At 39.3% G+C, this 27648-nt stretch overlaps 1 protein-coding gene and 1 long non-coding RNA gene across 8 annotated transcripts in view; one reads left to right on the top strand and one right to left on the bottom strand.

Moving 5' to 3' along the window:
• pcbp3 (poly(rC) binding protein 3) overlaps positions 1-27648 on the bottom strand; it is a 75390-nt gene that overhangs the window by 21121 nt on the left and 26621 nt on the right. For 5 of the 6 annotated variants that reach the window (XM_030429185.1, XM_030429187.1, XM_030429189.1 and 2 more), the window contains 5 exons: positions 26503-26563; positions 26261-26326; positions 21243-21348; positions 20866-20982; positions 18-182 (listed from right to left, as the gene is read on the bottom strand). In XM_030429185.1, coding sequence (XP_030285045.1) covers positions 18-92 — 75 coding nt within the window. In that variant the 5' untranslated portion in view covers positions 93-182; positions 20866-20982; positions 21243-21348; positions 26261-26326; positions 26503-26563. Of the gene's footprint in view, positions 1-17; positions 183-2829; positions 2956-20865; positions 20983-21242; positions 21349-26260; positions 26327-26502; positions 26564-27648 lie in introns of those variants that run through there. The other variant, XM_030429186.1, reaches the window with a different exon arrangement.
• LOC115588532 (uncharacterized) overlaps positions 2587-27648 on the top strand; it is a 75648-nt gene continuing 50586 nt past the window's right edge. The window contains exons 1-2 of one of the 2 annotated variants that reach the window (XR_003985376.1): positions 2587-2914; positions 11449-11521. This is a non-coding gene — a long non-coding RNA (uncharacterized LOC115588532). The remainder of the gene's footprint in view (positions 2915-11448; positions 11522-27648) is intronic. The other variant, XR_003985375.1, reaches the window with a different exon arrangement.

The following is a 27648-nucleotide window of genomic DNA, read 5'->3' as shown; positions in this document are numbered from 1 at the left end:
AGTCTGAGCCTGCTTACTTTTCCATGCATGAGGAGGCGGATGGTGAGGGTGACATTGAGGCCGCCCTCCGACTGGACTTTGGTGGGCTCCATGCCGAGGGGAAGTGAGACCAAAGCGCCGTCCTGGGATGGGATGTGCTCAGAAGGAGAAGGAGTGGGGTGGTATTCCAGCCAGCCAGACACCTGCAAGCACAATAAAAACATAAAAGCACATGTTAATGCTGTTATATCCTACATGTCCACCTCTTTAAACCGACAGAACACAAACAGCAACTGATTAAAACCTCTTGTGTCGTTATTACAGGTCAACAAGGCTTTTCCAGCTGTTTTTGTGACTTCAAGACCATGTGTTTTTTACAGGAGATCTACGGACAGTTCCAGCTGTTTTTGTGGGGACCAAAAACCAGTTATTTTCACAGGAGGTGGGACCGTCTCCATCAGTAACCATGGCGACCAAAAAAGGTTTTTTAGGTCAGACTATGATGTTTTTCGAACACTATCCAGGTGTTTTTTGTGATAACTCAACTAATAGAAATCATAAAGTTGCAACATGAAGAAATGCTAAGTTGTTACGTTTCTGTGGATTTACAGAAATGTACTTGCCAAACATTTATTAGCCAACATTTACACTGTTTTGTATTCTATTAGTACAGCACAGCTAGGCATCATTTTCACGAGGTCCCCACACGCTACTTGCTTCACGAATGATACATAATTGAAGAGAAGAGAAGGTCTGGAGATAAACATAATTAGATTCACCCCCCCAAGGTCTATTTGTTGTCTCATAATTTCAAAATGTGAACAAAGTAACCAGTTTATTGTGTTTTTAATTGGACACCACAGTTCAAGTCACAAGGGGGAATAATTCAGCTCACCTTTAGCATGAAAAATGTAAACAAAATCATTACAATGAAGGATCAGAACCATTCATTTGACACAGAGGACTGCGCCAGATGGAACTAAGTGATGAAAATGAATGAATCGACCAAAACTCCTGAAAAGGAATGCGTCTGTGTGATAATGTTATTGCAGAATCCTTAGCGGCAACGTTTTGAACCGTAAAAGGCATGAAAGTTTTTCTTCAGTTCCCCTATTACAGTTTGTCAAATTACTTTGCCCCCTTTGCCTCTGCTACTAAAGCAAAGGCAGACAGGGACAGTCTGTATGCATGGATGGGAACGAAATAAATGTGAATGTTACTTCTTGTGTAGAATAAGTTATAAGACACGACCCTTTGCTCTGTTCACTGTAATGACTACACTATGTATAGTACAGAGAAATCATGTAAGACCCAACAAAGAAAATAGTTTCTGCATGGTTGCTAAGTTATACTAGCCTTTTATTTATAGTGTAATGACTCCATAAAGGGCTTTGTGGTGCTCACAGTTCATTAGCGAAATTGCTATTTTTTTCCAAGATAACATGATTGTGATTTATGAGGTGAGAATATTCATTCTAGACATTCTCACTCCAGTTACAGACGTATCAAGTTGCACACAGTTGAAGTAGACATATAAGGCTTTTTCTTTCCCTTTCCTTCAGTGTTTTATAAAGGTTCTTGTGCATGTGAAAGGTCTTGAAAGTGGAAATCCCCAAGGGAAGCTCCTTTCTCCAAAAAAAAAAAAAAAAAGTGCTCCTGATGTGCCTGAAGTGCCTCATCAGTAGTCCTGCCCTTTAAATGTGTGACATCACACTATGTTACCATGTCAAACAGATTTTTTGTTGAAAACATTATAAAATGATCAATTATCAGTTCTGACGTTATGATGTGTGTGTATGATGTTGCAGGGATATTTACTAAAGTTAGCATGCTAACCAGCTAGCCCCATTTTTTCCCTGTCCAAAGCTCCTGTGCTAGTGGTATTAACATCAACACCAATATTGTCTGAGAGAGCCTCTCAGACAGAGTTGTCTCTCCTGTTAATATATGTATTCATGTGCCACAGCTTAATTAGCTCTTCTTCAATCTCTCCCTCAGTTCCTGAATGTTTCTCCTCTAACCATTTGGCTATTGTCATTTCACAAACACAGCATGATCCAAATTTTAATTTCAAGTTATCAACAGATGCTCCAACCTGCTGTGCTCATCCACCCTGTGTGACTTTCTACTTTTATTACTATGCGCAAGTTTATTATTTAATTTTCCAAAGATATCGCCAGGACCCAGTGAATTCTGACCTGTCTTTTTTACCCTGCAGACTGAAACCGGTCTGTTCTGATACTTGTGGTGACGTGTTTGGCTACAGATTCACGTCCATAAATGAATTCTAATTTCCTGCCAGACACAACCTCAGGCTATTATTGTTTTTGTTCTCAAACATATAAAAAGAAACGAGAGAGACATCACCCCTTCTGTATCTTAAAAATATAGGCTTCAGGCAATTGTTGCACTTATGATTTTTTCCTTCTTTTAATGAGAGTGTTTGTCAGATTTAAAAGAGTATAAAACAAAGCAAAGCTCTCCTAAAAAAAGAAAGAGGGATCGTTTTGGTAAAACAGCGCCACACCTGGGTTAGTGGTGGAAGTGGGTATAACACCCGACGGTTGAAGCCATTATGCTAAGCTGACCTTCAATTAATTAATTAATTAATTATCAACGAGATGAGGCGGCTGATATCCCGCTGAGAAACTGTGAATGGGGCTGAGGAAACTGTGACAGAAATGTGAAACGGAGCCAGCCATTGAACACAGCGGGTAGGAGATGAAACAACCACGAAGAAGAACCATGAAGTAACAGGTGTAGCAGTTAACGGGCTTCGTGCTGCTAGGACCTCTGGAACTTCCGGTGAGAAAAAAAAAAACAACTATAGAAAACTGCGCTGCAACTCACCCAGTGGACAGTTAGCTAACTCAAACCTGGATATTAAACATGTGGCCTCCCTGAAGACAAGAAGAAACACCTTTATCTGAGCAATGTGAGTAGAAATAACCCTCTGTCTCCTGTTGCCTGGTAACGATAGCTTTAGTGCGCTAACTTCCGGTAGAGTTCCTGACGTTATGGAGGTAAATGCTTGAATGCACATTAGCATAATTTGTTTAAGGGCCTGGCTTGTTATTGTGTGTGATTTGGCATTGTTTGTTTACCTTCTGAAAGATTATGTAGCTGTGTGACACCCTGAATTACTTAAAGGAGTTCTGTAGGCCATTCTTCTATGGTAAACAAACAAAAGTAGGCTACATCCATGCAAGCATTGTATTGGAGTGCAGTTTTGAGGTACTTGTTACTTGACTGCTGCTTTGTACATGTGGGGGCAAATATTGTAGTTTTTACCCACTACATCTATTTTAAAAAACACAACTTACTCTAAGATTGCAAGCTGCATAAGAGCCAAGAGCCAACAAATTCAATAAATGATGATTATAGGATCCAATCAACAGCCAGAGCAATCATCACTCAACCCATACTATACAGTATAAACAGACATTACAAGTACTTTCAGTACATTTAATATCTTTTCTTACTGTTGCCTTTCACTTTCACCATAGTAATATTGTAACATAATATCTGTTGCAGATGGCCTACAAATCTCTAGATGCAAGAAAACATGCTTTTTTAGTACAGACCCTGACAAATATCACATAATCCTGATTTGAATGTTTTACTTAAATGTAAATTAATTTTCGATGCCAAAATAATAATTCACACTTATCCCGAGTCATATTCCAACATCTTTCAAAATATTCCAACTGTATGCATTCCTGTTTGTTTTTGAGAGGATCCATCAGACTACACTTTCTCACAAATGTTGCCAGGCTCATTGCTAAAATGTGTATTGAGTTTGAGGGTTGATTTAACTGCCCCTTCATACAGAACAAATCGCCCTAGCCATGCCTCTGTGGTGTAAATGGGCCGGAACCAAGACTGCTCCACACAGCCAGCTTTGCCGATCATACAGCTGAATCTTAATGTCGGCTGGTGTCTGATGACATCAACACTCTCAAGTTATATTACCATTTACTTAATACATCTCACAACATAAACCATTAAGGAAATAAGATGTAAAGCTTCTAATGCCATCTTCTCACAGGGGGTCCAGCTGTGTTTTATCTGTACATTTGTTGCAGTTTCCATCCAAACTTTTTGTCCGTGCAGATCTCCTGATCTCCTGCAATGCCTTGATGTGTGTTCAAAGTATCTGTGTGACTTTCTGAGCACTTTCAATGTCCTTTTCTGGTTCATTATCAATTCCTTTCAAAGTTTTGTGAGTATTGTAAACAGCCAAATAAACTGAAATCATTGGTGCATAGACAAGGGCATTAATTTATTTAATGAATAAAAACATTTGAACAATTGATATTTGGCAGGAGGTGAAGAGAAAACCATACCTGCAGCTAATTTCAAATTTAATTCAAATTAGTTTGGTTACTGCAAAGTGATAGATGTGGTGTCAAAACAAATAACTCATAAACAAAAGTGCCAACGTGGTGCATGTGGTGTTAGGCTTTTTGCACCTTTTGGTGATGTTGTTTTTTTTCTTCTATGTAGCAGCACCTAGAGAACGGTGAAAAATCTTAATGCGCCCTCTTGTAAGGAAAACAACTCATCATATGTGTCCGGCTAGCTTTGTGTAAAGGTGGCAGACGGCAGGATGTGTGTAGCAAGCAAGGTGCTAACAAGCTAATGTGTTGGGTTTTACCATCCAGACTGTGTCTGCTTTATGGATGGATGTGCTCACTTCAGCAAACTTCAAAAGAAGAAAAAGTAAGAAACTGCTCGAATACTAATGTTTGGTTTGGTCGAAGTATTCAAGTTCACCTTGGACTGTTGAGTAGGGCTGGCTTTGTTTGATATTATTTTGTGTCACAAATCATCTTTTTTGAATATCTTTTAAAAAGCTTGTTTTAAGATACTAAGTGTGCAGTTAATCATTCAGTGTCCAACCATGGAAGTCATTATCATTTAATTAATAATGTCAAGCAGTAAAAAGAAAAAAGAAGAACACAAATGATTAAATATATTTGCAGCTTATATTTTGACAAGTCAATTGGAATGCCACATCCAGGTCTTCAGACTGATGTTTTACAAAGGATGGAAGTTGGGTGCCTAACTTTATCATTCATGTGGACAAAATGATATATTTTAAGTTAATTTCTTAACATTTATATTTAATGATTTAAACTGTTTTGATAGATGCTATTCTTTTGTTTAAATCACACCACATGCAACAGGAAATTGTGATAAATATTAACATTTTTGAATCATGAATGACATAAATGAAAATGACAATTTTCATTCATGATGGGATGTTTAGTCCATTTGACAGATTTCTGGCTGCACCTTTAGTTGTTGAAGTGATTGATAGAATAGCAGAAAATGGTTAAAATATTAATCATTGTTCCCAAAGCCCAAAGTGACATCCTCAAGTGTCTTTTGTCCACAACTCCAAGATTCTCAGTATAGAAGAGTAAAGAAACAAGTAAATATTTAAGTCACTCAAAGCGATTAATCAATCTGCGAAAAAGAGTTGGCAATGAATTTAATAGTTGACTACTACTCTATTAATTTTTGCAGCAAAAATATCCAACACTGTCTGTCTTTGCAGTCTGCAAAACACACACACATAAAATATGCACCATCAAGCACACAGTAGGTTGTATTGGCTCTATAAAGCTCAATCTGTTTCTGTTCCTTATTTTTTTGTCTATGGAAAGCCAGCAGTCAAGAACTCCCCCATGTAAGAGCTGCATGTGACGGTACATATGAAGGGAGCATTAGGACTCTCAGTCACTAATATATCAGATAAAGAAGCGGACTTCTGAATGAAATCTTCCATCTTATCTATGTTGTTTTGATCACATTAATCTCTCCACCACTTTCTGTTGCTGACACTTTCTGTTTGCGACTAGTGTGTAACTAACACTTGAAAATCTACTTTGCAGAGCATTTTTGATTTAAAAAAAAATAAAAAGATTCTGCTTCGTGTAGTTCAAATCACCAGAGACATTTATTTTTCTAAAATTAGCAGAGGACCAATTAAGTGCCTTTACTTGCCAGGAACATCTTCTGAGATGATAACCTTTTAACAAGAAGTGTCATCCTTTTGTTTGGGTTAGAACATCACCTACCAGCTCCTGTGGTCTATTAGTACTTCCCTGTGTAGCGGAGCGCTCTTACTATTCGAAAATGTTCTCTCGGCTCCCAACAGCCTCAAATTTTATAGGAAAATGTAATATAGATGAGCGGAAAAAGGAGCATTGAACATATCTGCAGATACACATGCTGAGCAGCCTTTTGTTGCAGCCCGTCAGTCTGCGAGCGGCCCTCCTGCCAGACCTATTTGCCCCAAGAGCGGGCCGTAAACCTGTCATCTCCAATCAGCTGGCCTGGTTGAGATCTCAGCCCAAATTACAATCAAAAGCTGACGGCCCCCTTGCATTGTTCCTCTGCCACCTAGCATTAGCTCAGCGGGCTAATGTAGTTTATCGATGCGTGTGAGCTAATAAGCCACGCTAGCTGAGAGTTTCCCCTTTTCTTCAGTGTGACCAAAAAATGCAAAGATGATGCTTGTTTGACGGACAGGAATCCATCGAATGATTCACAAGATAATCATACAGACACTGAAATGTCTTCCCTGTTTCTATATAAATAGAAATGCTTCATTTTTCAGTTGCATCATTCACTGAAATGTTCCACACAATATAAGACTATCAGTCAGTAAATCTGCCACTCTGCAGCACACCCGCACTTAAAAACTGAGCACACATAACTGCCTGCATAATACAACCAATTTAAGCAGGTAATTAAATACTTTCCCCTTGACTGAATGGATTAAATAATAGCATCCCATTACCTTTAATAACTTAGACTAAGGTGGTCTCTCTTTTTAATCTATCAGATAATGAGTCAGTAGTTTTAATTAGACATGTCAGACACTAACATGACAAAACATCCCTTCTAGGTAGGCGATTCAAGGGAAAATTTTGAATTTGTTTTTCTGCTCTGATTATTTTTCCTTCCGAGATGTCACACTGTATCCAAACACAAATAGGCGACATGTAGAATAGCCCGAAAATATCATATGTACTATGAGAATCACAACATTTGGCTGTGACATCATTCATAATTATTCATAAAGTATTTACCTTTATGCAGCTCCTAACAGTTGACCACCACTTCAGCAGCTGACAAAAGATTACCAAAATGGAATTTAAATATTATATCCCCTTACACCAGGACAAGATGAAATACTGGCAAGTCATTGGCCAAGACATGGAGTCATGTGGGCGATGCATCACAACTCTTGACGTCACCTTTGGCGTGTAACCCGAATATATTCCCCAGTATGGACAAGCGCTGCCGACGGTCTAGCCGTTTCGTCATGCTTTAACCTGTGCGTGGATCAGTGTTTGTCTCTACATGGGCACAAGGCGTGATGGGTGCCCCAGATTAGGATGCCCCTAAGGGTCTATCGGGGGGGTTGGAGGTGACAAACAATTGAAATGGGTGCCTGGATATTCTGAGTGACACGTCAGCGAAGCCATCAAACATGGTAGCTCAATGCTACTGTCGTCTTGTTGCTAATATTGCCGTCTGCACCGCATATGTATGACGCGTAAACATTACCATTGCCTTAACATCGCCCATAACCATGTGCACTTAATCCCTGCTTTGACTTTATTTCCACACATCAAACCCAGCATCAACATTTTATTGAAAGACCCAGTAAAAACAACAGTCATGCTTCCTCAATCTGGTAACCTTTCAAACCATGCTACATACATGATCATACAGCTGTGGATCCTATGCCACTGTGTTGCTTCATACCAACAGAAAGAGTACCAATCAACTCTGAAATTAAGTGATTCAGTTTCTGCCTAAGGAGGACTCCCTGACATTCTTCAGCAGGTTTTTTTTGATTGCCCGATAACGCATTTGCAATTATATTCCAGGTCAATAACAACACTTGCAAAAAGCCTTGTTCTTATCTCATTGTGCTGCTTTTATGTTTGTTTTATTAATTTCCCGCCATCCTGATAGCGCTCGCTTCTGTCAATGTCTGTAAAACATAGATATGTCTTGTGTTGTTACCATCCGAATCCTGACTCTGCATGCAAAGTAGTGTGTTGTTTGTTTGGTGTGTGTGTATGTGTGTATGATTCATCATTGATTCTGTCCAAAAAAAGGTATCTCCAAAGTGCAACCATGAAATAACAGTTTTACCAACATATAATGCATGACCTCAATACTGTGAGCTTCCACAGTTTACTGCAGGTGCAGCCAAAATTGGACTTTGCAACTCCGTGTTCATTCCTGTAAAAACAAACATAACATGTTCTCTTTATGAAATGTGTTGTTTATTCACCAGCATCCCCCCCAAACCCCCTTCCAAATTTACCTTATCATTGCTGTTGCTGGAGATAAATAGCTCCATTTTTCATTCCATGCAGTAATGATAAATGTATATTATTCTCTTATAAGTTAAGATTGGCTGAAGCAAAATCAATTGTAATTTCATTTCATTATAGTTTAATGGTCTCCATAGTGACCGGGCCAGGTGTGGTCCAGTAAAAACCACCCATTTATATTTTAATGGCTACATTTTTTTAGGAGGACTGCTTCAAATGCTGGTTGTGGTCAACTCAGGAGTTATATTATGCAGTATTTTCTTCCAAACAACGTATACTATGAAACAAGGTAGTTCCTCTTAATCATCACTTGAGTCATCTGCCTGTATTTTGTCATCATTTTGCTGTGTTTCTGGGTGTCAGCAATTCTGGTGAAGGATACTTGACAAATAGACGTCGGTATGTGACAGTCCGGGAATGAGACTCAACAATTAATTATCTTCCTTCAGACTAACTTAATGCACCTGGCGGTTTACAAACAGCAATGCACAAGTCTTGCACGGTATGCGTTTAAGATAATTTTGCAGATTTCTAAAAATGTAATACTAAATGTTTACCAACTCATCACAAACTAATAATTTCACGTCCGGTTGGCCATCTGACAGTGGCAGTATATGACGAGTTGGGACAACCCAAAACATCAGTAGGTTATATTTAATGCAGTGTTGTTATGAGAACAGGGAGTTAAGTGTGAATCAGCTTGCATAACGAGGAGTCCGAGGTCCCATAAAAGTTGAAAATCATACATCTCTGGGGGTTACTGATACATAACCAAAATCTAGTGTTTTTTTTAACTAATGTGAAGAGTACCCTTTTGTTATTGATGTAAAAAGTTAGAAAGAACTCCATACCATATTCTCATACCAGATCTATCACCAGCCAATATCATATTAACCAAATATGTTGAATAGGAAGTAGTCTATGGATCAGCTACCATGCTGCTAAAAAAAAAGGCTGCTGCTAGGAATGGCCCCTAACATTAATTTTAATGACTCCCAGAAAGCTCACAGTATAACTTGAAACCTGGAGACCAACATAATGTTGGGAGATCCAGAAATGATTATTCACATGTGTAAGATGAACAAAGCCCTAATCAAAAATGTCAACAAAGAAAGGACCATAAACCTTAGAAACAGAATAAAGAGTACATAAATCATTAGCATTTTATCTACAGTAGTGTTCACAATTAGTACATTGGTCTTTTAAGAAAAAAATATATCCCAAAGCAATACTGTATAAGACTCACAAGGTCAAAACATGGTTTGGGTGATCCTTCTAATAAAAGTAGGTCACTTTGTGTTTTTATATATTCCCTGAAATGCTGTAGAGCCAAAAGTCTGTCAAAACAGACTAATGGAGAAAACCTGACCCTGCATGTGGAGCTCACTTAGTCAATAGGTGTTGTGTAAGCATGATTAATTAATAACAACATCTTCAATAAACTACTGGCAGCAGTTTTGTAATTAATTAATATGCAGACATACAAAGTGGCCTCTCTTTCCACACATTTGTGCCCTTGCTCAAAGGTTTTTTTATTTTATTTTCGCAGTCTTCTGTTTGGCACTGCTAATACCAGAGCTTAAATAATAGCCCCTTGGCAGTCTCTCCAAGAAACAAACAGTGAATAGAGTATTGAGAGAAAATACATATGAATTGTTGTTTTAAAAGTACTAAAAAGGCATAACCATAAGGCTATCCAATTGTCATACCACAACGGCATAATATGTTGATTACCAGTGACTAAAAAAACAAACAAAAAACACGTATACCACTGTTCCCAAAACATGACCATTGCAGCAGATTCACATTTTCCCAATGTTTTATACATCCGTACCTTTCTTGAACCGGCATCAGATTATGTTACACCCAGAAACAGCCTTCCAACATGTGTTACAGCTTCATGTTCCTATAGTCCTTAATGCAAGTTTCACGGCCCCTACTTCAATAGCCTTTCAGGTCCAAGCTATTGTCTTTACAAAAAAGGTTAATAGACTATCCACATGAACCTTGACCTTCTAAGAAGGGAGGAAATGCTTAAGTGCCGTTATAATCATTGTGAGATATTGCCACAATTTTTCTTTCACTTCTCACAGCCAGTGTGAAGGCTTGAGAAAAAAGAAGGGCAGAGAGGTCACCTCCATTGGAAATGTATGTTTTTTTCCTGTACAAAGGATCATTCTTGTTAAACTTCAGCTTTCTTAAGAGTGGCTGAGTAGTCATAGCTGAATAACAAAACAATTCCACACATGGATATATATATATAAAGTTTTAAAGTCTTTGAATGACAATTCTTTTATCTGATGTGATATGGCCTTACAATTAAGTGGGACAATTCACTCAACAGCCGAGGTCTTGTTCAATGGATTACAGGCAGTAGATCTAATTTCATTCGCAACTGAAGCCTCGTTATCATTAGTGCCCTTTTCAAAGATGAATCGGCAAAATCAAATGTTGAGTTTACAAATAATAGACATTATCAGCAGAGAGAACAAAGACAAACACAATGTGTAGGCCTAAGTGTTGAGCTCAAATTGAAAGTATTTTCCCCAAGGGCAACATCCTTCTTAATTCAAGTGCCCACAGCACTGTCTGAACTCTCCACTCACATTCCACCTCTACAGGGCTCGTGTCTATTAAATCCTGTATCAAAACATATAGGGACTCATTTCTTGGGAGGCAGACAGACAAATGTTTTCAGTGACCATGTCTCTTATGTGGTTTAGCCATCTGCACATGTTTTGTTTCCTCAATGAAAAGGTTTTGAGGGCTTTTTACATCTGACAGCAATATAAGTGGGCTCAAAGGGAAAGTGTATACGGTGAATAAAATCCCTCGGCCCAATTGGAGGCAAACTGCTCCTGTCTGTACCTTTCTTTGACATGGCAATTCCATTTCATCCACATGTATTTTGATTGTTTTTAACTTAGACTGGCAAAAGCTCTTTGCTAAAAAGAAAGAGTGAGGATAGGTAACAGATTCGTCACTGTCAGAGCTTAGCGAATCAGTGTATATTTCCAGCCTAGGTGTCAGAATAGAGGTCGATCACTGGTGTGACCAAATGCTTCTTCACATTTGCACACTTCAATTTTTTTCTCGCATATAGGGCGAAATGCTGAGGCCAGCTGTGGTAAATGAGAGTCAACTGCAACACTGTCAGTCTGAAGTGGACAAACACAGTGAGTAAAAAAGACACCTCACATTTGTGCTTCTCTTATTATGACAGGACAAATTGTGTTGTGAATCCTGAAGACCATCAGACAGCAGTATCTTGAATGACATTTAGTGAATTAAAAATGACATCTGGTGTTATTTTTAAAGACATCCAACCTCAAATTGAAGATTTGGGGATTTTTCTTACATTAGCCTGCCAGTCAAGTGACACTGACTTTTCAAGTTTTGAACAGATCATAATGAGGACTACGTATGAAACAAAGTTTCTAGTCATGATCATCCTGTCTGAAATAATTGTGAATTACGATATTATCTACATAATCATCAAGATGTTTGGAGCCTCAGGTCTAATATTTTCAATACCCTACCACTGTTATGCAGACGACACACAGATGTTTTTTACGCTAACACCAGGGGACTATGGTTGCATACAAGCACTGACTACTTGCACTAAATAAATCAGTGATTGGATGTGCTGAAATTTCCTCCAGTTAATCAAAGATAAAACTGAAATAATTGACTTCAGAAAAGGGCAATTAATGACTTTGGAAAATAAATTAATTGAAATACAATCAAAATCGCAATGTGGCTACGTGCAATATCCAAAAACAGCCGCTGCAGATTTATGATGTATAAAGCGTCAACATACCATTATAGATCAAGTATTATGGCGCTACAGAGATGCTCTGGGGAAAATATTTGTTTGCTACAGACCCCAGCAAATATTGCATCATCATTTTGAACATTTTTCAGTGAAAATGAAAATGTAAAAATTTACATTTCCACTAAACCCGTGACTTATACAGCTAAGCAATATAATTTTTCTTGCTTAGAAGCTTTTATTTATGAGAGCAGTCTGTGGTCAGAGCTAACTTGTCTTTTCTGGCGAGGTGATTGAACCTCTACTCAGGTTGAAGTTCGATTGAGCTATGCAGGAAGTAGCCTATGTGATGTCAGATTAGATTAGGTTGAGGACAACATTGTGATTTGGGTTGAAAGAACTACGTTACTTGTGTAACTTGGCATGACATTAAAAAGTCAAAGAACTCACTGCTGATTTCTGGTTTCACACTGGACATTAACTGCAGTCTACTGAATGAATGTCCTGTGCTTGTTTAACCCAGCTGTCCATCCCTGAACTCCTCCATACAAACCTTTAAACTACTTTACCTTCTTTCCTCCTTTGCAGCCGTTAGAAATACTACTGCCACCTACTTAATAAGCTGCTTTCAAAGTCAATCTATATGGATGTTTTTGTGATGAGGATGCCCATCCAAGCACATGCAGCAAAGTAAGATTAGAGCAAGGGATATGTTAATCCAGTCTAGTTTGTACTTGGCCAGAGAGACTTGAGTGGTAAAAAAAACATCTGTGTGGGTGAATGATTGGTGTGAGGTTGCTATGCACTGATTATATGTCAATTTACTCAAATCATTATTGCGCTATTTTTCGTAGCAAAAAGCTGACACTGTAGGATGAATATCTAACACTTTTTACATAGAGCTGTCCCAATACACAATCATTTAAGGGAATGCTGAATTAAAGCATATCATTCTGTAGCATTATTTACAGAATTTTATATATTTAGGTATTTTTATACCTGTATGGGCTGGTATATCACCAGGAAACATGTCTTTGAGTTTGCTTGCATTTTTTTTTTTTTTTTTCCTTTCGAATGATACATTGGGGGGAAAAAAATGCTGCTTTGGGCGATAAAATACTCAGAAGTAAGTGACAGCCTCTGCCCTTTTCAATATCCATTTTAAAGCTGGGATGTCAGCTCCAAATAAATGTTTGAAAAATGTTTGCTTCAAATTCCAGAGCCATGTCACATCATGTTTGCCAGTACGACTGGTCTGTGATGCTTTATATAAAAAGAGACTGAAGGAAAGAAGGAAGCCAAAAAGTGAGGCTTTCTCTGGATGCAGTATTACCGGGCAACTGATAAGAGGACAGTTTGTCTTAAAATATTCAGTTTAGTCCAACATATTGGGTGTGTATGAAGCCAAGCTTGAGTGCTTAATTTTGGTAATAAGTTTATTGTGGAATAGCTATATTAAGCATGGTTTCCTTTAATTAAAAAATACTATCGAACTAAATCAAATGTGGCCGTTTCATGCAGCTGTAAAACTGTTAAAGAAAAGGGAAAAACATGAAGGGAAACCAGCTGCAAAGCTTTTAGTTTAATCAAAGCAGGTCACAGTGTGAGAGTCTGCTGTTTTATCTGACTGAAACCAACGTGTCAGCAGCAGTCTGAGACTTTTGTCTAGTTGTGGACATGATGCGGAGAAAAACATCCAGTCATTGTGTGTCTCAGTGTGACAGCTGAGCTCTGACAGTCACAGTTTTAGACGGCAAAAAAAACAAAAGAGCAGAGAATGACGATTAAGGAACAGCTTGACGACAAATAAGAAAAGTTTATTCTGCTCAGAGTGACAGCTGCACTTCTTTAAATAGAATTTGTCAGGATAACGGATGATAATTTCAATGGTAAAGGCAGGAGGACATTACAGAAGGAAAGTGTTATGGAAAAAAATGACTTCAGTGTTAGTTCAATTTGAATATTTGACATAAGCAATACAAGGATATGTTTTCTACTTGCTAGTTCCGTAGTTTATCTTCATTCAGTCCAGGTATCTGCCCTTGGATACATGGACTGCTTGTGTAATGAAAAACATGTAAAATATATAAAAAACTTTGACTTGCTGCTGAATCTTTCTGTGAAGCTGAACCCATGTGTATATGCTTCTGAGAATAAATATATCCTGGGCAGCTGCAGTTGAAGGTTAATTTCTCACCGAGTTGTCGGTTTAAGAAATTGCTGCAACAGACGGAAGTTTTAGTGAAGCCCTGCACAGTAGGCAGCTTATCTCATTTATTTATAATTAATGATCTTTCTTTTCCTCAAACAGTACAGTACTGGATCAGTGTTTCCCACACATGTATTTAACTTGTATGTTTATCTGGCGACCCATTCTAGCGTCATTAAAAATCGATTGACGAGTGGGCAAAATGACTTCACTCTACACCTACTGTCTGAGTCAGACACTCAGCTAGCCTGAGGAAACCCAAACCTTTTGCTTCTTTAATGAGCACATATCAGTTATGCCACATTTATACTGTCTAGTCTGTATTTCTCATTAATGTAATGATATTTTAATTGAAAAAAAAAAAGTTTTTCTCATTAAAAAATAAGGGAATAGGGGATTTTGGGTGTTTGTTCATTCACAAAACCCCTCTGTTTTCTTTCTTTCAAAGGTCATTGTAACTACTGTGTCGATAATATGAAACTGATAAATTCTGAGATGGTTATTGTACTGTGAAATGCAAAACGTACAATATGCTGACTGGTGACTTTTGTCTTGACAAAGCCATGCATCACTGTCCTCCTGACGTCTCCCTTTGTCAAATATTTTGGTGGAGAATTAAGGATAACACACACCAGCGCATGACGTCTGTCTAAACATCCACATCTATTGTTTTTCGACAAAAGCCCACACAGGCGGCATCATGATGCATGTCAATCCTCCATTACATCTGTGACCTTTCATACAAAGCGAAATAAAATGTGTTGTCACATTTGCTTGCTAAAATTGTGCAGCCCACATAATTTGACTTTTTCCTCTCTCTATGACACACGCACTCTGGGCTAGAGCCGTCATTTGAAACACATCAAAGGGTGTAGGCTGAACTTTAGTCTGATCAAAGGCTACATTGGCCTTTAAGTAGATGATAGATAGTAAATCAAAGCTTTGGGATATTTAACATATGCTCATTTGGAAAGGTTGCAAAGTTATCAGTTAAAGTATCTCCAAGTGAATAACTTTAGTAAAATGGATAATCGATCATTTAGTGTTAGTTAAATGTCACTGCTCATGTTAAAAGCAGAAACAAAACACATGCATCATGTTTAACCCCTAACCCTCCCTTTAACAACAACATTACTGAATGAAAGGCCTCAGTGGACACTTTTTCCTCTTAGCATCAAAACTGAAGACCAACCTGGGGTTACACTTTTGTGTTAATTTAAAGTTAATATGCGTGTTAAGGAAACTGGCATTTTGACAAACCCCCAGATTTTGTTAAAGACACTCAGTTGTACGAGTAGCCAAACAGACAGAAGCGAGTATATGGCTGTTTAGCTGGCATTTGGCGCTTGGGAAACCTTGCTACAAGATTTGAGAGTTAAATAATGAGTCTCCAGGATCATGTTATGAAAGCAAATTTCCACTGGCTCATTAATATTTGATGTCAGTGCATTTCTACAGTGCTGGATTTAGTGCTCCTCCCTGGCCAGTTTAGGCAAATTGCTGGAGAGGAATGAAGCAACAGCAAAATAATGAGGATCGAGCTGCAGTATTAAATTGTAGTACATGAAAAGTTGTTTAAGACTATATCTAGAGTGTAGATTCATGAGATCTCTGTGTGATTGTGTGTCTGTGTTACACACTTTGTAATTGCTCTCATTTTTTAAAGGAGTGTACGTTCTTTTTACTCTAGATGTACATGCCTGATTTATTATAAAATCTATATGGGATTCAAATATTAATGACCCTATGTATATCAGGTTGGAGAAATCTGGTATAAGATAGTCAATGCTCTGAATACATAAACTTCTGCTTCACCATGAAGATCCACAAAAACTTTCCCTGTGCCCTTGTTTTCCACAGTGGTTCTTATAGAGGTTCTCATGACCACAGCAGTTGTAACGGGCAGTTCATGTTACAATGTGTCAAAGTAAAGCATGGATTTGCTTAGACAGAGTGTATATGCCCAGTGAACCATCTTAGAATGAATCTGTCTGGTTGATTTAGTTTTTATGTATAACTCAGCAAATTCATTTGTGCTTTAGTTTGATGTGTGCATTTAGTCGTAGAGGTCTACACAAGTCCGCTCAAACAAAAGGACCGGAAATCCGAGAGCTGATGGGTTCAAATCCATGTTTCTGTTCTGTGTTGCAGATCTAGACTGGCCGATATGGTTTTGAAAATCTTGGTGTTTAAACCGAGAAACACCAGTGATGGAAAGTACCATTTTGAGGTACTTTACTGAAGTACTTCTGCCAAATAGACATATTTCCACTCTATGTTTAATTTGATAACTTAAGTAGGTAAGTAAGATACTATTATTGAGTGTTAATGAGTTAATAACAACTTGTGAATTAACCTTAATTTAAAAAACGTAACATCGGCTCTGCTCTTTTCTGCATGGGTCCAGGTCCCAGCTTTCAAATCTCAGAGGGGTCTAGTTTAAGTAGGTTTCCTCATCTCATGAAGGGTTAGTGACATAGTGGAATATGTTCATACTAATCCTATTAATAATCAGATATCATTTCAGACTCAGCAGAGATCCCCCTGTGTGCTCAGTGCAGGGATGTTTTCTGAGGTGAGCCTCTTTGTATTGTCCTCATTTGACTGACTATTGAAAAAATCCACAAAAGTGCTTAATCACTAGACAATTAAAGATGTAATCTACTGTATCGGCTTTGAAATTAACATACTCACATCAGACTGTGATGTATTTTCATCTTGATTAACCAAATTAATAATGTGTTGGGTTTTATTTGGACATTCAAGCACTTCTATTCTGAGCGTATTGATTTGGCCAGCAGAGTTGACATGGAAAAGAAAGTCATTTTGTGAAAGAGTATTAAATCTCCAATGTGTTCATACAGCTTTTGCTGTTATTGCTAGTATGCCCAAAGGTATCAGAGGCACAGCATTCCTCCACTATAGGGTAATAAAAGGAATCCAGTATCTACTGACTTAGTCCTATCAGTCCAGAGCAGTGCTCTGTACAAGCAGAAGGCTTAGATCTTCTTACAGAGGATCAGTCTATAAAGCTTTGATGCAAGAACTGAATAGCCAATCATGCACACATGTATGCACAGGCATGTACAAACATGCTCAAAGGACTTGAATACAAACATCCAGACCGGCATATCCATACAGAAAAAACTTAAAAGGTAACTTGTGCACTTTGAAGCTCGGCAATATCAGTCACAGCAACACATATGGGCTCCACTGTAATGTGGGAAATAATAAGGATGAACACTGAATCGCTCATGAGTAAGACTCTGATTCTCTGATTTTCCTCGTGGGCGTATTCAGTGACCAACAATGCAAGAGTGGTTGTAGTAGCCAACTCCTCTGTAAAGATATTTGTACAGTAAATCCTTCTTAAAGACCTTCATTCCTTTCCAGATATTTTCTCTTTAGCTGTCCTTCCTTGATAAAAGTTAGAAAAATATAAGAAAGGCCTCCTATTTACTAGGAGATTCTCGATTTAATAGTTTGTAATAAGATTTGGGTGTCAATATGAGTATGATGCAGTAAGCAGTGTTTGAGTATAAGCTTTGTACACAGCTGCTCTATAGGCTAGCTGAGCAGGTGTCTGTTGTTATTGCTGATGGCAATAACTGATGGCTTCTGAGCCCTGCCGAGGATCAGTCGACTTAACGTTTGAGTCACATGGATAAGTGCCTCAGACAAAATGAAAAACAAACTGTTACACTTCACAGGCTCTCTGTTTAAAAGTTACTTTATCAAGGCTGAATATGTGAACACAGCTGATTAGGACTTCTTGACCTGGTGACTCTACCAAATGCTATCTTTTGCCTAACTCTACATATATCAGGGTTCTCCCCAGACGGTGGAACAACGGCGCTGCGCCGCTATACGGCTAGGTCAGCGCCGCTATACTCAACAATGTTAGCTGCTTTATAGCGGGTGTTTGTGGGCTGCCGCGGTTGACGGTGACGAGCGTCCGTCCGTCCCCCGGTTGACGGTGACGAGCGTCCATCCGTCCGTCCGTCCTCCGGTTGACGGCGGCGAGCCCACGGCTGACGGCGATGATCGATCGAGCGTCCCCCGACTGACAGTGACGAGCGTCCGCATCCGCAACCCCCCCCCCCCCCCCCCCGAATGACGGTGCGCCGCTATACTAAAAATTTCTGGGGAGAACCCTGTATATGCATGGCAGCCCTCAATCTGGAGTGCATTCAGGCTATAACTACTCTGAAAGTTAGGATATGTGCACATGTAATGTCAACCAGGTCATTTTAATGTTAGCGCTGATAAATACATAAAATGGATCAAGTAAAATCAATTTTCAGGTTCAGTAAAGGTGTCAACAATGTGATTCAGAATTTAAAATCGATTGAAACAAGCTTTCCATATTCGATCTTCAAAAGCAGAAGAGAAAAATCTCCACCCTCATCTCCTTGCAAAGGTTCAAAGAGAAACAAATCAAAACTTCAGAGATAACACAGTTGGCTTACTAATAACCTGCCTACATGATCAACTGGCTGATACCGCAGGTAACTCTTCAGAGATGTTGGGTTTGTTTTCTTTTTCAGAGGTCCTTAATTGATTTGTTTTGGAAGAGGGTTTACTCAGGACAGATTTCAGAAACAAAACTTTGTTACAAACTGAATTTCCATCTTTTGTTGATAGTTTTTATACCTGAAAGTTGGGATTTAGATTAAAGTCAAGCTGTTGTTGTAAAATCTCACTATCTTTTTGAAGAAGAGTTTAAAAAAGTAGATGATAGTTGTCAATGTATACAACCAGTGTCGGATGATCTTTACTGCTAAACAAAATGTTTAAGATGAATTGTGACCTTTTAAAATTGAAGCGCAGATAGAATTGTGAATTTGGAAAAACATGACATTAACTGGGTAAAGCAATGTACTGTTAAGATTGTTTGATTGTTGTAATGAGAAATCATGATTAATGCTATTCAATAAGTTATCAGTACAATTGCTGGAGATTAACACTGTATTTTAATAATGTTTTGGATGTTTACATGAAGGAACTGAAGGTTGAGCCAACTTGCCTTCAGTCCATAATCAGTTTGTACCTGGTAGCACGACCAATGTGGATTCATTTGTTTCTTTGAAAACTTAAAGTAGGTGTGTTTCTCTTGTCAATTTCGAAGTTCAGTGTCTTTAGTGTCTTTCCTTGAAGACCCTTGACTGCTTGTAAAATCGCAAAAATTGTTACATTGACAAAGAGTAAAATCTGCCTTCAAGAATTCATCCTGGTTAAGTTGACTTTGTTTAAAATAAAAAAAAATGGTCAGCCCAGTGTGTTGATGGACATGGACTAAGATTATTTTAAATGATAAATCTGAAGTCTGTATTTAATTTTGTATAGTGAATGATTTCATACACACTTTTATTTTCATCCAGCCGTCAAATAATGGGATATTTCCGATGGTGGAGGTGGCTGACAAGATTTTAAAATGTTTTCTGGTATTTGCAAGTTAGCTGCAGGAGGGATGTCAGTTTGCAGTCTAACTGATTGGATTTTATGAATGCTACTCACTGAATGAGCTACTCACTTCAGTTACTTTCTCTCACTTTGGTGTGGCAGGCCCTAATACCCTCTGAGGATTAGTTATGGAGTAATTATGTCTCTGTGGTCAAGGCAGAAATCTAGGAGAGAGACCTCTTTCTGTTGCATGTCTGACTCTTTGCCTGCTGAATTTCTGCATGGCATACTTGCCACATACTGGCATGATAGAGGCAACTGACTGTATGGCTGTAGATGTACTTACTTCCTGCTTACTGTCACGTTGGTGGTACCCAAACTGTTGAATGTTCTCTCTTTTGCCTTCCAAGGTTTAGCCTACACATTCATTTTTTCAGCCCAAAATCCCAAAACACAACAGTCGGTATTTGGTGACCTTAAATGAGACTCAACAGTCCACTATACCTCCAGAATAACCCTTCCCTATCTTTTTAAAAATAACCTGCTATGGGGCCTGTGGAGATCATCTTGTCCTGGGCATGAATACAACTATCAGCGGTGCTGGTTCCCATCACTGAACATTCGGGCAGATCAAGTGAAAACTGCTAGAAGGAAATAACCCTAAAACCCTAAAGCTTGTGGGAGATTTTGGTAAAGATCTGTGTGAAGATTGTGTGTTAGAGAGACTAGTGGAACATAAAAGAGATGAAGTAGCCTATATGCTGTTTTACTTTATCTAACAGTACAGAACACTGATGGGCAATAAAGAGGAAGATAAAGAAGTAGGATAATATAAGAAAATGGTGGGCAGTCATTTGATATTTGATGTGCATTTGCAAACATTTGGCGTGTCCTCTGAACATCTGAACATTCCCACTATACGCTTCCACATTGTGTTATTGGCATTTAGCCTTTGCGTTCCAGCTAAAGAAATTGTATGATGAAAGGCAAGGCTAATTTAAAAAGCTCTAATGCACTGCCATAATCCAGTCTGAAACTTCAAATCAAGGACACCTTTTGCATAAACTTCCCTGTAATGGATGTGAGTGAAGCCCATCAATTAAGCATTGACATGTCAAATGACTGTCGTTACTCACCAGGTTTGCGCCTGCTGTTCTCAGGGCATATAGGACACAGGAGCAATGTTGTCTCACACAAACACAGTTCAGTTCATCAGCCTTTGGACTTCCCTTCAGGTTGATAGCCAGCCCATGCTAAAGCCACAAAAAAAAAGATAAAATAAAAGACACAGAAAAGAGATTGTGACAGTAGATAAGAAGAATTGAAGTATGCGCTATGAAATGTTGTTTTTCCCGGTGAAGCTTTTCTCTCTCTGTACAGGATCGATACATTTTGAAGCAAACCGAGCCTCTCAGCAACAGACTTTCAATCACAATAGATCAACACATTAGTCATGTTGCTCATAGTGTGTGTGCGTGTGTGTTAGCAATAACAATAAGAAGCAATGTCTGACCGAAAAGGGATCCCAAAAGTCTCCTAGGTTTTTTCTTCCAGGTCATGTGACCTGTGGCTGGCAGCCTTCCAGCAGAAAGGGGTGTCTAGTCGTAGAGTTGATTCACCTGAACAGATAAAAGGTTTAAGATGAAAACATGGTAAATTGTGTAAAATGACGGGCATTTTCACAGCTGAATTATAGGGATCTAATGGATAAAATCGCATGCGGTGGTGTGAGAGGTAGTTATTGTTTTCTCAAAGTCATATTCATCCAATTTTGGCCACTATCTTTCAGATACACAGCCACCACACAACCCTGGCTTACAAAGATGTTATGACTAATATGTCAACAAGAAATTAGCAAGTTACACACCCACCACACACATTCTTACATTAGCATTCTTTTAAAGTGGTGTTTCTAGCCATCTGACACATCTAACAATCACTGACCTTTGAGCTGTCTTTTTGATTGCCACCAACATATCTTGGTGCTAATCTCACAAGATGCCCCGTGTGATTTACTGGGCACTAACCCTTTGTGCTAGAAACATTTATGAAATCAGTTGTTTGATTCTGTTTGCTTTGTGGTGGTAATGTAATCACTGATTGTGAAGTGAAAAGGCACCAGCACTGTAGGCGCCTGACAGAGTGTAATACTGTAGTCAGCATTCATATTGTCGATGTTCCAGGTGGATCTTGCGCAACAGAAGTGGATGCCTGTTACAGAAACTCCTGCTTGTCGTTGAGCTTCTGTTCTCTAGTTCCTTTCTTTTTTTGGGTACTTTCTTATTTCAGTGTGATAACTTTTTACCTTATTCAATACTATGGACACTAAACTCACTGACTTTGCTCTGGCCTCTCAAGTGTTTTTTTGTATTGTTAACAACCACATCTGGGGGTCCTGTGTGCAATCATGGCCTCATTGTCTATGCCAGGGGTCAGCTGATAGTGCTCCGTCACATGGTGGTTCTACTGAGGGAGAGTGCCAGGGTTTCCCATGAGCTGAGCTGAGGTGGAAGAGACAGGGAAGTCTGGCCAAGTGTAATTACTGCATTAGGAGGAGATGTTACAAACATGCCCTCCCTTTGATCATCAAGGGAAGTGTGAGGTCCCTTCCATTAAGATGTATGACGAGTTTGCAGCGCTAACCCGACACCACAGGGAATACCCGGTAGTGTAGCGTTATGCTGTGTAGGTAGATTTAGCTAACCGTGTTAACTCCACATAGATGCGTGGGACAGTTTCTGGATGATGTGGGTGAACTGGATCTGCATCTGCTAATGCTGATTCAGCCTATGATGTCATCCCCGCAGTTACAAACAGGCTATACACCCACATGTCATCCTCCTCGTGTCTGGTGACTTAAATCACACCTCCCCATCCTCCATTCTCACCTAATTCATTCAATATGTTCCGTGCTACACCAGGGACAAATAAATACTGGATTTATTTTATGCCAACACCAAGGAGACCTGTAACTCATGGCCTCTCCCTTCCCTATGGAAGATCCGATCACAACCTGGATAACCACCTCCCTATGTACAAACCTCTTTTACACAGGAAGCCAGCAGTATCTCTCAGTGAAAGATGACCCAAGGAAGCTGATGAGGCTTTGAAATACTGTTTTTTAATACAACTGTGTGGGATGTAGTGTGTGATTCTCATTGGGAGGACATTGACTCCCACACTGTATAATAGACTAAACTTCAGTGCGGAAAATGCCTTACCCACCAGGACCGTAAGTTGTTTTTCCATCAACAAACCCTGTATTACTCCTAACATAAAGCTCTCTTCGTATCAAAAATGAGGGCCTGTTGGTCAGGAAATAAGGAGGAGGTGAAGAATGTGCCGAATGAGCTGTCGAAGATGATCAGGGAGTGGAAAAAACACCATCAAGAGGAAGATGATGGATTATTTTTAGTCTGGCAGGGCCTTAAAACCATCTCTGGTTACAAGGAACCCAACTTTTAGCCCAAGCGGGACCAGTGATTGAATGATCTGAACTTTATCTTCAACAGATACGATCAGTCATCCCTGCTACATCCCCTTTGGTCTGCACCCCGTGTATACTGCCTCCCCCACCTCCACACCCCTTCCTACAGTGTTCAACCAGGGTTTCCCCTACATGTAATTGAATGTGGCGCACAGCCACGCAAAATAAAAGCTGCCACACCTTCAAAATTCAGGCATAAATAAATCCAATGTTAGAGAAAGGAAATATTTTACCGTCGTCTTCCACCGCAGTCTTTGACATTAATTAGCATGTTGGATATTTAGCTTAATAATTAGCTAGAGGAATAAAATGGTCACTTAGAGCGGAGTCCTGCACAGGTCACCGCATCTTAACAGTTTTCCGACACAACTTACATTCCGTACCCGAGCTGACCCGGTATAAATTGATACCGACGCCCGAAGGAAAATTGGACAGACTCAATTTTTAAAAGGGAAAGTAAGACAGCGTAGAGGGAATGAGTTCTGGGAGGGCGCAAGCACGCATAAATGAGCTCATATGAAATATAAATGCTTATCATTTGTGTCGCTAATAATGACTGATGATAAGTGACGCCTTGAAAATGGCAATCGTAAAACCCGACCCACCTCTCCAGGCGTCCGCGTGTCCTGCATCTGTGTCCGACACAGTACATTATTTTACACCCGTGCAGGACTCTGACTTAGATAATTCCTCTCTTGAAACAAATAATAAAAATAGCATTTCTTTACAAGATTAGAGTTCATGATGGCTGTGTGAGAGCATTATAACCAGAGAAAAACTCATACCTCCAGCGTACAGCCTCCCTGCCCCAATCTGTCCCTCACAACAAACCAGAAGTTAACTCAGCAGGATGAAAGTGAGAAGTTGTGGGTTTGATGGTATCAGATCAAGGCTAGATTGTATAGTTACCCACATTTTCAACCTGGGTCTGAAGTTGGGGAGAGTGCAGCAGCTGTTTAAACCATCCTGTGTGGTTTGCTCATCAAGGACCTCAGCTGCTACACGCCGACATCACACCCGACAAAGACCCTGGAGAGGCTTGTCCTTGTCGCTCTCCACCATAAATGTATTAAGGAAAATCTGGATACAGTGACGGAGGCTGGTCCTTTTCATTCCTATGACAGTTGTTCAGTGCCGCATGAAGCCAAAAAGAGTTTTACTTCCCGAGTCTTCCACATAGCTTCAGGACTATGGGACCCATGGAGCATGACCACTACAGACAATCGGCTAAACTGGCTTACTTCTAGATTAAGCCCCCTGCCTACTTAGGGATAGGGATAGAATGAATGGATAGCTCTTCACATGTCTTAATTGATTGGCCTCTCCAAATGTTATCCGACTGAGTGGATCAAATTCTGATAGTGAGACAAGTCCTTTTGTTGGGGTTTTGACATTGAAAACATATATCCACCATTTTGCAGAGGCTTCTTTCACAATTTAAACTCAGGGGAGAAAGTCATTTTGGACCAGGGTCATTTTGATTTCACCGGCCCTATGTCAATTTCAGTTCAAAGCCTGGCACCCTTCTTGGCGGCTTGATCTCTGCACCCTGGTGCGTCCATCAATGGACCCACTACAGCTCGCCTATCATCCTGTCATCAGTCTCCAACATAATGCCCCCTCTCACCTAGAAAAGGCTAGGAACACTGTGAGAAAATGTTATTTCTCAAGTGTCTTTGCTACCATACAGTCCGTACTTCACAGGGCTGGACCAGCACCTCACAGCATGGATCCTGGACTTCTTCCTAAACCTAATACAGTGTATGAGGATACCGGAATGTGAGTGTGACATGTACGGCATAGGGCCCTAGGGGAGAACAGTCCTGGCTCCCTTCCTCTGCACTGATTTCACAGCAGACTTTAACCACAACTCAGCTAACTGCCTACTTCAAAAGTTGTCCGATGACTCTGCAATCATCAGCCTCATCACAGATTGGGACGTCTGGGACTGCAGAGAAATGATTCAGGGCTTGGCGGATAAGTGTCAGCGGAAAACGCCTCCAGATTAATGCAGGGGAAACCAAAGAGCTGGTTGTGGACTTTGACAGGTTATAACACTCTCCTCCTGTACCAGTGAACATCCAGGGAATGGACAATGAGATGGGGAATTCTGTGTACCTGGGTCTTCACCTGAATAATAAACTGGAGTAGACGGACAATACAAATACACCATATTGTGCTGTTGATCATCTTGATATGCCACACCTGTCAGGTTGAGGGATTACCTGATAAACATCATGACTTTTACACAAGTGTTCTCGGGGCTTTTCACAGCAAAAGGCCACGATAAAATGTGCAGCCCTCGTTGCTCTGCACTTACAAACACAGTTGTAAACACATTTTGGAACAATATCTGAAGAAAAGAGCCTTTTGTATGCATAGAAAAAGCTTTAGGTGTTTTAATTTCAACCCGTGAAAAAAGGGAGCTAAAATCAATTTGTTGCATTTTTTATTTTTAACATTACAAACTCAGAAAATAATCAGTGACTTTAAATTTTAGAGTTAGAAGAAACGTGGACGTGCCTTATGATATTCTGCACATTAAATGTTTTATATAAGAACTGTTTAGCAAAAAAAACACTATGTACAATGATACAAAACCTTTCTATTATTCATATTCAGCCTCACGACGCATCTGCTAAATTGATGGCGATGTATGAGATTATCCAATACCACTGTAATTGAAGCAATTGCACTTTAATGTGTTTATAATGGCCATATGATGCGTAACAATTCATACAATTTCTCATCGTGAATTCTAATTAGCCTGTGGATATCTGTGGCCGAGGCTTACTTGACCCCTTTATAATAGATAGATGTGCTCGATAATTCAGAGGGCGTGCATTACATTTAAATATGCGCATATAAAGAGCTGCTCCTTGGGATTTCAACATCCTGCGAACAGAATAAAAGTGATTTGTGAAAACTATAACTGGTGGATTGCTCGTAATTCAGGGTGTGGATCGTTAATGTGTAATCTTCTGATGTGAGGATAAACATTTACTGTATGTTTTCGATGTATTATATTTAATATGACCACTTACTTTGCAGCGCCTGGCCAGCAGAAGCGTATTAAGATCAAATGAATTGTGGGATCGGATTCAGCAGATCTGTCAGAAAAAAGGAAAATACTACATTTAATGGCAATCCTAAAAAACGTGTGAAAGAGCATCACACACTCTCCTGCTGTTAGAATGAAATGGTACATGATCACACCGCATAAAGGGGTTCAGTCAATACAGCCAAAATAAGTAAATGATTCATTAGGTGTGTTTATGCTTCTTACATTGTGCAGTGGAGTTGTTGACAGACAGACAGCACTCCAGGGGAGGAGAGGAGATGGAATCCTGTGAATGAGATTAACATAATATGTGAATGAGATTAACATAATAAATTTGATTTCGGTCTAACTGCAGTTTTGTACACAAACAGCTCCCTCCATCAACATCTGCCCAGATCCCACTGAGAAGTGTGAGCACACGGGCTTCCCAGCCACACCCGACTGTACAGTAACTGGCTTACGTGCACACACACACACACACACACACACACACACACACACACACACACACACACACACACACACACATATACACAAACAGGGTTTGCGCTCCTCCTTTAGAAGGGGAGGACTGCCCTCTGTTGGTGCTTCTCGTGACAAACAGCTTTAAGATAGAAAGATCTTCTGTTATGACTCACTGTTGGTGTTTCTTCTCCAAAGAAATTGACGCAAGAATAACACACGCATAAAAAAAAAAGGTAATTTAGGAACTGAACAAATGTTTCTACTACTGATATATTCCTCAGAGGTGCAACAGAAGATTAACAACCTGTAAAGATGAAATCATTTGTTAAGAAATGTGTTGCTTTGTTTGTTTGAAAATTGATGACTTAAAATATATTTGAGTGGAAGCTCTTTGGCTTACAATCTCTAACCAACATACATGTAATATAATGTATAACATAGTTTATACTATCAAAGGATGGTATCAGGTAGGGGTAGAACAATTATCAGCCTGCCTGCTTATCAGCGTTATCAAGATATTCATTTTTTTTCTGATTATCAGTACCTGTGATTTTTCGGTGACATTGCAGAAAAAATAAACACATTTAATAATGTGCTACTTTGGCTCTGATGCAACATCCTCTCACATAATGTCTCACCCACAATGCTGTCTGATAGGTAACACATCACAATGTAATAGCCTATAAACAATAATATAATATGAAATTGGCGAAAGTAACTAACTACGTTCATTTAAGGACCAGTCAGGGTTGCTCAGTCAACATGAAATCACATGAAAGGATCATACGTTCATACATGATAAGAGACGTAAACATTCATATCACATTCATTCATCTTACACAAAACACATCCCTCTCATCCCGATCACCTGCCCTCTACAAAACAAATGTAAACTAACTAATAAAT

Source organism: Sparus aurata, chromosome 9 (assembly GCF_900880675.1).
Source record: "Sparus aurata chromosome 9, fSpaAur1.1, whole genome shotgun sequence".
Taxonomy (NCBI): Eukaryota; Metazoa; Chordata; class Actinopteri; order Spariformes; family Sparidae; genus Sparus; species Sparus aurata.
The sequence above is the reverse complement of the archived record's forward strand: the minus strand, read 5'-3'. Positions and strand labels throughout refer to the sequence as shown.